Source organism: Neomonachus schauinslandi, chromosome 6 (assembly GCF_002201575.2).
Source record: "Neomonachus schauinslandi chromosome 6, ASM220157v2, whole genome shotgun sequence".
NCBI classification, from domain to species: Eukaryota; Metazoa; Chordata; class Mammalia; order Carnivora; family Phocidae; genus Neomonachus; species Neomonachus schauinslandi.
In genome coordinates, this window is record NC_058408.1 from 142927993 (window position 1) to 142942870 (window position 14878).

General features: G+C 50.2%; 1 protein-coding gene across 3 annotated transcripts in view; it reads right to left on the reverse strand.

The window, feature by feature from the left end:
* RGS10 (regulator of G protein signaling 10) overlaps positions 1–13244 on the reverse strand; it is a 37760-nt gene extending 24516 nt beyond the window's left edge. Inside the window, exons 1-3 of one of the 3 annotated variants that reach the window (XM_021699877.1) lie at positions 13146–13244; positions 1452–1570; positions 173–259 (exon numbers count right to left, since the gene is read on the reverse strand). In XM_021699877.1, the coding sequence (XP_021555552.1) occupies positions 173–259; positions 1452–1570; positions 13146–13194 (255 nt within the window). In that variant the 5' untranslated portion in view covers positions 13195–13244. Of the gene's footprint in view, positions 1–172; positions 260–1451; positions 1571–7658; positions 7679–8861; positions 8962–13145 lie in introns of those variants that run through there. The other 2 variants (XM_044916612.1, XM_044916613.1) reach the window with 2 other exon arrangements.
* Between the last annotated feature and the right edge of the window lie 1634 nt (positions 13245–14878).

A 14878-nucleotide genomic window follows, 5' to 3' on the forward strand; every position in this document is an offset into this window, starting at 1 on the left:
TTAATATTTGATCAACACAAGATACCTAATTTGAAGCTTCAGTCTTTCCCTAAATCCAATATGGCTCAGATTTCTTCAGGCAATTTCAAAGTCTATTGGAAAGGCAGCTGTAACTTTATAATGAGAGGAAAAAAAAATTATCAAGAACATGATCACAGACTGGAAGACATACCTGCTTCTTATCCTGTGTTTTCTTAAAGTCTTCACATGCTAGCCAAAATAAAACATTTTCTTCACTGAATTCCTTTTTTAAAAATTCCTATGGATAAAAAGAAGAAAAAACATCAAGCAGTATTCCACTTTAAGGTAAGAAAGAAACAAATAATGCATTTTCCTTCAAGGGTTGGTTTGGCAAAATGCAACTAATGAGTATGGTTCAGTCACCCTTCGAAAACTCCATCCTGAAAAACAAAGCGTATGTTTAATGTTAAAGCTAGAATTTCATATGCATTTGAACTTAATGACTTGGACATCATCAGGAAGAGTAAAAATGAAGCAGGAATCTCCTCACAAGTCTAAGCTGACAATAAATTACCAAAGAGTAAATTTAAGTGGGAGATATATTAGTTCCTTCCAGACAGTGTTTAAACAAAGTACATTCCTCTAAAATCAGGCCCATTTTTTTTAAACAAAAGAAAAAAAACATATTAAGCAAATATTGAAAACTATTTTAAGTTGGAGGTGTGTTTTCTTTTGTCAGCTGTTTGGGGTTAGCAGCACAGCCCGCCATCCCACTGTGTGCAGAATGGGGCCCTTCCCGAGATCTAGATGGTGCTCCCAGTGGCCTGGTGTCCAGGAATGTTAGTAGCCCAGCCGGCCACCCCCTCCCTCGGCGCTGCAACAGGGACCAACAGCATCAGGGCTTATGCTGACCTGAGCCAAGACTTAAAGACAGAAGGCAGTGGGACTCAGGCAGATACGGGGCATTCTCGAAATTCACATGTGGTTCTTCTGACACCTGGGGTTTCTGCTAGCCAAAACAGTTCTTTCTAGGCAGTGCCGACACGCCCCATCCATCAGCCCTCCTCTTGGAGTTCAACTTCACTTCTCCAGCTGTTGTCCACCTCTCTCACCGGGTTAATAAGGAGTCCCGAGAATCCCCGACACACAAGAGAACCAACTTTCACATCAGAGAGACCCAGACCACCCCCTCCCAGCTGTCACAGAGCTAGAAATTCTTTGTGGATTCTGCCAATGAGCAAAGTGCCTCTTTTCCCATCACCGCCTCCCCCTCCCATCCAACTATATAAAAACCAGAAACAGTCGGTGCGTGCCCCTCAGCTCTGGTCCAAGGCTATCCGCGAGAGCGTCTCCACCTTGGCCATGGCAAGTGAGAAGTCCTTATTCTCAGGTTGGGACACACACAGTGAAACCAGCCTGTGTTTCCCCCACAGATGTCTACACTTCTTCATGTGCTGCATCGATCCCGGTCAACAATGAAAAAGGCAAACCCTAAATCTTTTCACGCCTTCTGGGTCTTCAAGCAGATTCTCCAGAGAGGCCGCCCATTTGGCTGTGCTCTTGGGGTTCTGCTGGCTACTGCTCGAACTCCCGTCGCTGCCGTGGATGTCTGCAAAGCAAAGTTCAGACTGTGTATGTGGTCCAAAGATACTTCCATGTAAAAATATCTGCAAATAATGGTCATCGTCATCACCACTGTGGCTAATACAGGTTATGTGGCAGAATCTACATTAATTGCCTTAAGTGGCACTTAAGTGCCTTAAGAGGCACTTAACACAGGGAACTCGTTCTAGTCCCAATGATAACCTTAGGAAGGAGGCACTGCCATTTCCTCCATCTTACAGCTGAGGGAAACTGAGGCGCAGAGCAATGACAAGAGGGCCGTGTCCTTGCCCACCACTCTCCATCCATCCTTCCCCCACCCAGGGTCCTCTGGCCAACCCTCAGGCAGCCCTCGAGTCTCACTCAGACCATCCTCCCCGGGACCCTGACACAATGGCAGCTGCTTCCCCATTACACTTTGTGCACAGTCTTGTAATTACCGTGCTGTCTCGTGAGGGGATTTGCACGACTGACGCACTAGTCTGAAAGCTTCTGCGTATCTTTCTGTTGTATCGGCAATATGTAGCTCATTGCTTGGCACATAAATAAAAGTTTGCACCAGGGTTGGGCCAAGGGTGGGAAAAGGGAGACACTGGCTACAGGTGCAAGGTTTCAGGGGGTTGCTAAAAAACTCAGGCATCAAGATAAATGGTATTTTCATGCAAATTTTGAAAAATCAAAATATGCAAAGAATTCCATAACGTGGGGCACCTGGGTGGCTCAGTTGGTGAAATGTCTGCCTTCGGCTCAGGTCATGATTTTGGGGTCCTGGGATTGAGCCCCATGTTGGGCTCCCTGCTCAGTGAGGAGCCTGCTTCTCCCTCTCTCTCTGCCTCTCACCCAGCTTGTGCTCTCTCTCACTCCGTCAAATAAATAAAGTCTTAAAAAAAAAAAGAATTCCATAACAAACAAAATACCAAAATTGTAAATAAAGACAGGATCGGTATTACTTTTTCCTTTGCCTCCAATATGGCTCAGCATCACACCGTTACTGTGTGTGTAGATTGAATGAATGACTCTTTGTACCCGCACATCTGCTGCCTTCTCTTCCTCAAGACACCTGAAAAGTCTCTTGACTAAAGGAAAGGGGACAGGGGACCTCCAACTAACACACTCTGACTACTTGCCCACGAGGAAGTGACAACACAACACGCCTCATTCTACAGAATTCGGCCCCTTCCTGGAGTCAAGGGAAAAAACCATGGAATGTCACTTCGGGTGGGCCCAGGTTCCAAACCCAGTTTAGCCAATTCAAACTGGGTGGTAAGGGGCAAAATTCTGTGTGCAAGATAAAGCTAATCCTCCTATCTGGCTGGTTATCCAAAAGACTAAAAGGGGAAGCACATCAGGCATCTAGAAGCTCACAGTGGACCCAGCAAATGTTAGTTCCTCTCTCCTCTTGCCTAAAATAATGACTTATCAAGTGAACTCTTTTCATAGCTAATACTTTGTCTCCATTGCCTTTTTTCATTTAAAGGTAGAAACCTGTTTCTATAAAGCAAAGTTGGAATGTAGGAGAAAATACGCTTTTAACTAAAAAATCAGCAAAGCAAACCATTTGAAAAGGATAAATGAAAAAAGTCCTATGAATATTAATTGCTGCAAACAGCTAGGATGCCACACAGGTTAAAATGTTTTTGGAAGAAAGTTGTATCCGAAAACATTGGCCTTAACAGGAACTCAGCTTGCATGATCTTTTTTTTTTTTTTTTTTAAAGATTTTATTTATTTATCTGAGACAGAGAGAATGAGAGAGACAGAGAGCACATGAGAGGGGGGAGGGTCAGAGGCAGAAGCAGGCTCCCCGCCGAGCAGGGAGCCCGATGCGGGACTCGATCCCGGGACTCCAGGATCATGACCTGAGCCGAAGGCAGTCGCTTAACCAACTGAGCCACCCAGGCGCCCTCAGCTTGCATGATCTTTCATGTTCTGTTGGGGGTCCAGCACGTGTTAATTTCTCAAGCAGCTGGGACCCTGTCTCCCAGCATCTGGGAGAACTACCTGGATTTTAGACATTCGCTGGCTGACTGGGGCTAAAAAGCAGAAGCCAGAAGCCCCGCGAGGGGTTGGGGACTGTGTTTCAATACACACTGGTGATAGAGCACATAAGAGAATGACCCAGGACAAATCTATTCCTTCCATCGAGAAGCAAACTCACTCAAACACAACACAAATGGACCTGATGCTTCTCTAGAGTGCATCTTCAGTCTGTGGATATTACATTCGTTCCCTGCTCTCTTTGCAAATGCTAGAACGGCAAGCCTCTGAACACTGAGTTTCTTCCCGACAAAGTACAAATCGAATCAAGAGATCACCATTATAAGAAAGTTCTGCGAGAGGGTTCATTCTGCCAAGCATTTCACCAATTTACTCTCCTGTTCGTGAATACAGCTTGACAATTTGCTGCCCTCCCTCAGCAGATCTTCTGTGACGTAAATACACGCGGAGACACAAGTGGGCCGCTCCGGGGAACAGTCTTAGGCAGCCACAAATTTCTCCTGCTGTCACGCACCACCTACTTTGCCCATAAGTTTTCAACCTTGGTCTGAAAGGGTTCCAAAGCTCCTGACACTCTTCTCAATAATAGACCAGACCACATTTGGGTTTTTGCTGCTACGCTCTCTTGCAAATAAATACACTTGGTGGATTCCCATTTAACCAAAATGGGAGATAAGATACCTGGCCCCACCATTTGATAGTTGTCACCTCCCCCAACCCTTAATTTGTACTCCAATCATTTTGCATATTAGATTTCTGTGCCAGCTTTCACTTGATCAAAGACTCTTATAACTCAATGCAATTAGTCTGGTATTGTCCCCTTATTTTATAGACTGGGAAATAAAGGTTTGGAGGATAAAATAAGGGTTCAGAGGGTAAATGACCTACCCAAGGTGACCCAACTAAAGAACTACTCGATGGAACCAGTATTGGGACTTCAATGTGAAGGTGACTGTCCCTCCCAGGGCCACCTCCACAGAACCCCAGGGGCTCCTCCAGAACACAGGACTTGGCAAATAAATGGCCCTTCCTCTCAGTTCTCAGCTGGGCTACCATCTCCCTGCCATCAAGAGTAATGAAATACATTGACCCCCACACTGTTACTGAAGGGCACAGAATTTCTAGGGCTGGCTCAGGAAGTCCACCAAGATGCAGCTACTCTCCATAGCCATAGCCACTGGTGTCTGGCTTTGGTGCCCTTGATAAAGACAAATTCCTTCTTGCCTTTTTGCCCACTTCTGCCCCCACCATCCTTACCGTGGTTATCTTCTTCCCACACTCTGATGTGTGTTTTTGCTTTTCCCAGAAGTATTGGTTTGAATTTTTCCAAGACTTCCTGATTGCCTTTCAATTTTGACAAAAGCTTTTGGCTGTGCCCTTTTTTCCTTAATCCTTCTTGATTGTTATCAATATAGATAGATAGCTCTAAATAGAAGCACATTTGCAAACTCCAATCATTTAATGGTGTATCTCTCTCTCTCTTTTAAAGATTTTATTTATTTTTGACACAGAGAGAGTGTACAAGCAGGGGAAGCAGCAGAGGGAGAGGGAGAAGCAGGTTCCCGCTGAGCAGAGACCCCCATGTGGGGCTCGATCCCAGGACCCCAGGATCATGACCTGAGCCGAAGGCAGACGCTTAACCGTCTGAGCCACCCAGGCGCCCCTAATGGTGTATCTCTTTTCCAAGTCATGCTCCTGACCTCCAGTGAGACTGAGCAGAGGCCCCCGCATCTGGCACTGCCCTAGAGATCACCCCTCAAATCGGGTCATTTCTATTACTCAGGGTCCCCCCACTCAGGAGACTTTCACTACTTCTCAATGCATGTAAGTAAAGGCTTCCTAAGACAAGTTTATCTTAAATGTTACAATCAGTCCAGCAATTATAAGAAAAAGGAATAACTTTTCTCTATAGTATGCAGGTTTACTTCTGAACTTAAGAATAAAGCAAAACCAAGAGTTCCCAGCTTCCCAACTCCTGGCACCTGGCCATAAAGGTATAATATTCTTTGTTTTTTCATTGATAAAAGTTGCCATTTTAGACGGATTACAACACAAGAAGGTAAGCTCGGAATGCACAGGAGGAAAAAGAAGTCAAACGTAATTTTCTAGCAGCTTTAAGATCACTCAAGCTAGTAAGGAACTATGAGTGACACCATTTGTTTCAATTTTGTCCAGCTGTTTATCTTGTCTTGTTTAGTTTACCTATAAAATATTTTTACAGTGAAAAAAATTTTTTAACCTCCTGAGGTCTTTAAAGCATTTTAGATCAGATTTTTGTAGGCACAATACTTATTTTTCAATACATTTATATTTATATTCAGATTAATCTATCATTAGCTAATAACAGCAGCAAACACTTATACATTGCTTACAGTGTGCTGGGGACAGCTTCAAGCTTTTTCTGTGGCTTAAATCATTCATACCTCACAATGAACCTGTGCTTAATATTATCCCCACTTCAGAATACGAAGCACAGATGCAAGGGTCACCCAGCTAGGAAAGGGGGGGACCGTGCTCCAAGCACAGCTCCAGAGCCCACTCTCTTTATCATGAGGCTCTCCTGCCATTTTTGTTTTTGATAACTGCTGATCTTCACACTCACAAAGGCCAGAACACAACGGCCTTGAAGAGAAAGACAAAAACTGCACCGTGGGAAAAGACTGAGAAAACCAAGAGGGAATTCAGTGCAGACAAAAACCCACACCAGACCGGGCCAGAATCATCTAGCATGCAAACACAATGTACATACGTTTTCCATTTACATTTATGCTGTTCTGTGTGGTTTCTGACTTCAGCAAAAGCCATTATTTCAAAGATACAGATGGCTGAGGCTGGTTGCTTGCAGCATATTTCGTAATGCATTATTTATAGATGCTATGATGTCATATCTACCAGAGACTTTCTCCAGACATTAATTCCTTGGAAATCCATACTCAAAAGGCATCTGTAACACTCATCGCAACTGAAGGCTTACAGCATGGATTCCTGCTATTAGTCTGCAGGAAGGTCTGGATAATGATCCTGCATAGACAATTTTTCCAAGTCAAATAATGTCCTAGTAAAATCTCAATACCCAACTTCCTCAAAGCAGAGTCAGTGTACATTATCAAAGAGTCTATCCTAAGTACCCCCAAAACTTAGAGCATTATTAAAGAAAACAAACCAAACATTCAAGCCCAGGAAGAGGCCGAAATGTTCACTCGAAATTCTGAAGCGGTTTGATGCAACACATACACACTCACACACACACACACACACAAACACACACACACACACACACACCATACTCCCATAAATATTCAAGGAAAAGTGCACACCCCTAGAACCTTATTTAAAACCTCACATCAGGGGCACCTGGATGGCTCAGTCAGTTAAGTGTCCGACTCTTGGTTTCAGCTCAGGTCATGATCTCAGGGTTGTGAGATAGAGCCCTGTGTGGGGTCCACACTCGGCACAGAATCTGCTTGAGATTCTTTCCCTCTCCCTCCCCCTCTGCCCCTCCCCTCCCTCTCTCTCTCCCAAATAAATAAATAAAACCTTTAAAACCTCATACCAACTATACCACATCAAACATATTACATTTTTTTAAAAAGTCATCCAAACTTAGAAGCAGAGAATCAGTTTGTCACAACTGGTGATCTATGTAAGGTTCTGGAGAAAGTGGGTCATGGAAACGCTCTATCTAAATATTACTTAAGTGCTTATCGGCTCCAGTATCTAACTTCTGAGAATAACTACCCTTCAAGGATGCAATTCCCTTGGTGGGGAGTTTTGCGTGAAGTGCAATTAGCAGAATATAATAATAAAAATGAAAAAGTTTTAAAATGATCATAATAATAGCAAACATCAAAGACCAGAGAAGGCGAGGAGGCTACAGAGGGCTGGCTGGACCCAGAAAAGGCATCATGGCTTTTTTTTTTTCCCCAAGAAGCCAGAGACCTCAGAGAAAGCCAAGGGCTCGGGCGGGGCCTCCCAAGGGCACCTGTGTCCCTGTGTCTCCACTCCCCTCTCCCCCCAGCCCCTGCCCTGCGCCGCTGTCAGCCGGGCAGTGGGCAAGCTGAGGACATCTGCCCAAGGGGGGTGGGGGCCAGTCCTTACGTTCCATGCTCTGGGGTCCACCTGAGGAGTCTCACGAAGCCCAGGAACCCACTGCCTTCTCAGAGACGCTTCGTGGGAGACAGGCCGGGGGCTGCGGGGCTCCTGAGCACCCTTGGGTCTGGAGGAAAAACAAGACTCCACATCCTCTTTTGAGTGGACTAAACAACAGATGGCCACTGGCTTCCAGTTTCTACCAGAGGGAAGGAAATCAGAACGCCAGACTGTTATTTGTAGCCTCCCTAGAATCTCTACTTTCTAGGCAAAGGCCCAGAAAAAAATAAAATTACCCAGGAGCTCTATCCTGGGGGTGAAAATGAAGACCCTGTCCTGATTTCCTTCACTTCCCAGAGGCCTGTGCTACCCCCCACCCCCCACCCCCAGGGCCTGACATTCGTGCTCAGATGTGCCCTCACCCCCGCCCCCGGGGCCCCTACGGCCAGGCGGGCAAGTGACCTTCTCCCTCCAGCATCAGAGGGACTGTGCATTTCTCGGGGAGGAGCTGTGTCTTCCCTGCAGTCCGCCATGTCTGGCACTCACGTTCACGTTTACATTGATGGATGTTTTCTGATAGATTGGGGGCGAGACAGCGAGCAGGACCACTGTCAAAACAGCTGCCTGACTGAGCGCTTGCTATAGATCTCGGCTCCACCTCACAGCGACCCGCCCAGGTCAGGCCCATCGGGGGCCCATTTTACAGAGGAGGAAACTGAGGCACAGTGAGGTTAAGTAACATGCTCCGAGGAGCAAGCAAAGAAGGGGACGAGGTGGGACTCAGCCCCAAGCCCTCTGGCTGCAAAGCCTGGGAAGGGAAGGGCGGTGACAGACACAAGAAGTGAAAGGCGGGGCCCTTTTTCTCACAGAACTTAAAATTAATTGAGAAGATGAGACCAGGAGTTCCCACATGGCTATCTGCCCACAATGCCACAGGCTGGCATGAAGTTTTTTTCACTGGTTCATGTAGAAATGAAAATAAGGATAAGGAAATAGTTACCACTTAAGCTGTCTTGATACCGTCAAGGCGGCCTTGGGTTGTTTTTAGGAAAGAGATCATTATATTTATTTACATGGTACAAAATTAAGAGACACAGTGGGAGCAGAGGGGAGAGCAGGGCTTCCTGTCAGCTCTGTCCGTCAGCCACCCAGTGCCTCTCCCTGGACACAATAACCTCTAGAAAATTCTGGTGGATCAGGACATTTCCTTACATGAGATTCTGTCTTTACTCTCTGGGGTGTTCAAATGCCCTTTCATTCATGGAATGATAAAGATGGCTGATGATGGCATTGTTTTTAATGTCCTGACTGGAGAAAGGAAGAAAGGGGGGGAAAGGAAGAAGGGGCGGGAGGAGAGGAAAGGGAAAAGTTGTCAGCTCCATATTCATATATATATATATGAATAAAAAATATATATATGTGTATGTATTTTTTTTTAACTCTAAATATATCTTAACAAGATGACTAAATGGATACTGTGTGAACTCATGCAGGTAGCTCTGGGCTTGGGTCAGAGATTTGAGTTCTCTGGTCTGTCCCTTCTGAAATGGGTGGTTCCGGACAAGTCCCTGCCCCTTGGTGGCCTCTACAGCTGTCCAGGGAGAGACAAAACAGGCTGCATTTCGGGGGCAGAGAGGGAGGGAGGCAGGAGGCTGGGGAGAGTGGCCCTGCTGGGGCAGAGGGAGACCTAGCTGTGGGAGAAGACAGGACAGAGGACACCCTCGGAAGCAAAGGGGCAGAAGTGGGAATGCGCAGCCCCCCACAGGCAGAGTGAGAGCCAGGGGGCTGGGCCTGGGAGAGAAGGCAGGCCCGAGGAGGGGTCCCTGAGCGCTGCACAGAGGGGACAGCACAGCTGACCCGCAGACCCTTGGCAAGGCCCTGGAGGGATGGGAACTTGCTTAGAAGGGAAATGAGTCCCCGGAAGTCTGCAAGGGTCTGTTCCCCCCGCAGGGGACGCCTCCTGACAGCTCTTATCAGGGAGCTGCTGCTGTCGCCTGCCCGGGGCCCCCTCTGCCCCCACCGCCCCTCTCGGGCTGCAGCAGAGGAGAGCTATCTGGGGGAAGCAGAAGACAACCAGCAAGAGGAAATTTAGTACAATTTAAACAGCAACTTTCTGAGCCCGGAGCCCTGGGCCGAGGGGATTACTCAAGCGCACGGAGGATGCGCCTCAGTCCACCCAGGAAGCCCCAGGAAATGGCCCACCAGGCACCTGCCAGGTTCGCCAAATTTCTAACAGTGCGGGAGGGAGATGTCAATCACATACAAAGTCAATGAAGGCAAATAGAGCTCCAGTAGCACCTGACACCCACCCGTCTAGAGGGTGCTCTTGGTGGCATTCAGAGCTGGTGGCATTCAGAGCTGACACCACGGACTCAGTCGGCTCGTGGGCTGACCACACTGGTCTTAAAACAACACCCCTCAGCCCAGCCCGGCCTCTCTGTCCTTGAGCTGCTCTCCCTGAAACCACAGGATGGCCGTGATGTTCCGCAGAGAAAGTTTCCCCAGAGGCCAAGACTGCCCTGCTGCTGGGTTGTTAAAACAAAGACATTAAGTTGCTATGTTGACTGTCATCTTTAAATAAAAACTTAAGCCCAGCAATAAATCCGAAACTGGTCCCAAGGGTTTAATGGGATAATGTACAACAGACCCCCAGGGGAGGGTCAAGACCTGCCTGGCAGGGTGGGCATTCCCTCCACGGGTCGCCCCTCAGTCTGCTCGCAGCGGGAAGGTTGTGGCTTTGGCTTTGCTTTCCAGGTGAGCGGCATCACGATTACCATCAACAGTGTGAGCCGTTGTGGGGGGCGAGGAGGTGGGCAGACAGACTTCAGTGGCATAAGAATCAACCTGGGAACTTATTGAAAATGCAGCTTACTCTCCCTCCCACCTCGGGTCCCCAAGACTGAGTCAGTGGGTCCAGGTGTGGCGTGGAAAGCTGCATTTTATCCAACCCCTTCGCACCCCCAGTGGGTTCATGAACACACTTTGAGAAATCTCCAAAAGGAAAAACAAGGGAATTGCACTTTGAACCTTGGAATTAGGGGTTAGGAACTCCAAACTCTGAGCTTGAAGACATGGTCTCCAATAAGGTTTTGCTGAAAAGCAAGAAAAGTCTAGACAGTAGAAGGTTCTGGGAGGCAGGACTGCGGCTGGGTCCATATCAGGAGTCTGCAGGGCTGGATCCAGCACTGGTGGGGCTGGAAGCTTATATAATTTGGAGAGCCAGTTTAGGAAAAATAATTCGGAGTTACCAAATAAAAATGTAGTACAGGGTCCCATGGATCACTTGCCTAGCTTCCCAGTACCTCTGCCTCGGGGCCCACGTTCCCTTTCTCACTTGACTCCTTTTCTCACTGCTGGATGGTGATGCCCAAATGGCAGGGCCTCATTTGCCCTTTCCCGTCAGTGGGGTACACTTTAAACCTAAAAATCCAATGGCGTTTGGGCTCTTGGAGGCCAGGCACCCAATACCAATCCATGATGCTTAGCTACTAATCTTTCTGTCACCTAATCCCATGTCGTAAGGCTGAAAAGTGGCTGCCCCAAAAGAGGTACACTCCACGAGTGTCCCCAAATTGCCCCAGTCTTTCTGGGGTACAACCCTCACCCATATAACACCCCCCCAAACCAGGGATGCTCCAAAACGATGCAAAGCAATGAATAACCAGGCAGAGATGTTCAGAGCAGCTCTGTTTATAATACGAAAGGGGGAAACCAACCATTATTACTCATTTATTACGTGCCAGGCATTGCACTAGGGACTTCGTATGATCTGATGTGTCTAATCCCAGGACTCTATGAAACCCACTTTATAGATGGGAAAACAGACACAGAGGTATGTCAGTAAACCAGCTCTCGTAGAAAAAAAAAAAAAGCTTGATCTTTAGCATTTGCCCATTTCCATGGTAAAAATATCCACCAACAGCCAATTTCAAGCTATCTGTGATTTAGCACCCAGTTCTCAAATTTCCCAATAATTTAGCAATTGGCTCAGAGGTCAGGAACTTGCCCAAGGTCACTGAATGATAGAGTCAGGGTGGGAACCAGGAGTTGAACTTCAGTCCAGGCTCTGACTACAGCTCCACAGGCCTGTGAAGAGCCACCAAGAGGGAATGGCTAAAAGGAACATCTGAAGCAATCCTTTGACCCACAGACAACACAGCAAGATATACAAAGCCCACTGACACAAATATAAGCTCTTTACAATGACCCTATGAAATCCTACTTTATTAGGGGGGTGTCCTGAGTATTAACACAATGATTTGCATCAGTTGATGGATGGGAAACCAGCTCCCTTTAAGGGCTCACAGAGGGATAGCGGTTTTATTCCCATTTTGCAGATCCTCATTTGCACAGACTCGCAGTTTTCACAGTGGTGGAGGTGGGATTTGGTCCCAGCCGGTCTGGTCCCAGTCCATCCTCTTAACTGCAATGTCCCTCATAAAATATGATATTCAGGGAAAACAGGACACGGACCAACATGTCCAGACTCCTAGCACTAGGAAGAAGTGAGTCTGCGAGTGGAAGGCAGCAGAAAAGCCTCTGAACTCCACAGTCAGGCCAACGTGGGTTTCAAAGATTCTCCATCACTCCCTAAGTGTGACTTGGGGCGGGTTACCTAACAGCTCCCCGCTTCAGTTCCCTCTTCTGGAAAGTTGCCTTAACAGTACCTATCTCACAGGCTTGCCCCTAAGGGTGGAGAGAGAACACAGAACTGAGTGAACAGAGACCTGGGCCCACATTAAGAGCTCAAAGGAGCAGAGGCATAATTGTGAACGAAAAGGGTAGGGTGGTTGGCATCAAAGGCATGGTCTCATCTTCACCGTGGATTCTTTGTCCTATCAAATTGCTCCAAATTGTGGCATTGTGACAGCCAAGCCGAGTCCACGGTAAGGTCAGCGCTCCCCTGGCGCGAACTACAGATGTGCCTTCTCCACCCTGGTGTTCACCCTCCTCGGCGGCCCCACATTTCGGCCCCGCAGCGCAGAACTGAAGGCGCCGGGCGGCCGGGGCCCCGCTGCCAGTCCGATCCCGGGGGTCCAGCCCTGCCTGCTCTGGGCGCCGCGCGGGCATCATTCGCACCAACATCCCGCAGCGGAGAGAGGCAGAGAACTGCAGAAGGGAAGGAGCCCGCGCGACTTTCTGCTTTCGGATCTAGAGCCCGTGCTCCCTCCAAAGTTTGGGGGTGTATGGGATCTCCTTTCTTCTCCCAGACCATCACTAAAAAGAAAACTCCTGTTGTTCCCCCTTTTCTCCAAACTTCCCTCCGCAGCGCCGCTCGGGGCTCTGCGCTCCCGCCGCGGCTGCGACCGCAGGGACGGCGGACGGAGCGAGGAGAAGTGGCGCGGTCCGCGGGGACCCTCGCCTGGTGGCATCGCCAAGCCGCGCCCGAGCACAGGAGGGAGGGAAGGATGCCCGGGACCCTGGGCGGGCAGCGTCGGCCGAGGCGGCTCTTCCGGGCGCCCCGATCCCCAGCCCGCGGGGCCGGGAGCCGCTTACCTGACGGCGGCCGCTTCCTGCTGAGCCGGCTCACGGCGCGGTTAAACATCGCCGCGGTCGCCCGGGGAGGAAGGAGGAGCAGCCGGGCGGCGCGGCAGCTGAGCCGGAGGACGGAGAGGAGGAGGAGGCCGAGGAGGAGGAGGAGCCCGCTCAGCACCGCCCCGGCGCGCCCGCGCCCGCCCCCGCCCCGCCCCGCCGCCCTCCCCACCGCCAGGCGCCGCGTGGCGCGCTCCGTGCGCCCTGCCCGCCCGCGCCGGCGGGGGCCCAGCGGTGCAGCCTCGGGGGCCCGGGTGGCCCAGGGCGGCCCCGGGTGACCAAACGCCGAGGCCCGGCCCCGCGCTCGGGATGGAGTGCACTGGCCTGGAGGGAGCCCGCGCCGCCCGTGGCTTAGGAACCCTGCCCGGGCACCCGTGCGCCCCGGGGGTCCCCCGCCGCCCCCACGGAGCTCGCCAAAGCAGCCGCCCCGGGCCCCGCCCCGCCCCGCCCGCCTCGAGACTCGGCGTCCATCCCGGTCTCCCGCCCTCTTCCTGCAGCCGCGAGAAACGGGCACGGCGCCGCGGGCGCACCGCGCTCCGTGGCTCCGTGCGCCTTCGCGAGGCGGCAGGCCGGGGTCCCCTCCCGCTACACGGACGCGGATGCCGAGGCCTCGAGGTTCTGCAAAACCCGGACGCGGCCCACGGCCTTCGCCTCCTCGCCCCCGGGATCCAGGATCCCCGCGGGCCCGGACCTGCCCGCCCCTCCACGAAAGCCGGTGGGCATGGCCAGAGTCCGGGCCGCGGGGAGCGAGCCGAGCTGCGCTGCGCGGGCGCCGGGAGAACTTGGATGCCTTCTCCCCGTGGCCTGGAGGCTCCAGGGGCCTGCCTCGGTGGAATTCTGCAGGAACCCTTAGGGTTCCAGCGCCGAGAGATGCCTCTGCCCCGCACAGCGACTTGTTGGGGACACTTCTCTAACTTTGGGGACACGTGGCGCAGCTTCCGGCAGGGCCTTTAGCTCAACTCTCGGAGTCACTCAGGTCCACACTGCGCTCCGGCTTGATTTCTCCTCTACCAACACACCAGTCACCTGCTCAGCGCGACGCGCCCCGCCCCCCTATCTATTGTCTCATTTCTGTGCAAAACAGCCCCCAAGGGGGTGTCATTAGCCTCATTTCCTTGAGCGTTCGGTTTGCGAAGAATTGTCTTTCTGGAGAGTCTTATTTTTCTCCTTGTGTATCTGGCTTTGTCTCCAAATTGGTCTTTTATTTTTAGCTGTGCTAATTGCTATTTTTCTAAACCGCTCCCCAGTCGTCGGGCCCTGCCACCCATCCTTTTGCAGTGTTTTCTCTAGCTGGCACTTTCTTTTATATCTTCTATTCTGAGCGACCCGTTCTGCTCATTTTTTCTCCCTCCTTCTACCCACCCGCTCCGTCCCAATTCCACCCCATCGCTGGCCTTCTGTGGTTGCTTCTTGTTTCTGGCCCTACCCTTGCCCTCTCAAAGCCACTTTTCCCCCCAGTATTTCTGAGCACCCACTCTCCCCTCCTGCCAGGAGAGCTTTTTCTGGCTCCTGAAGATAGTGAAGATTACGGGGGTTTTGAGCTTCCCTGGAGGATGGTCACTACGGGGACCAGGAACAAACTTAGAACCCAGCAGAAAAGCTCAATTTAAAAAACGCCTCCTCCTGTCCTTGGCCTACTCTGGGGGTGGGCTCCCCACCTGCTTCCACACCCCCTTTTTTTTTTTAAGATTTTATTT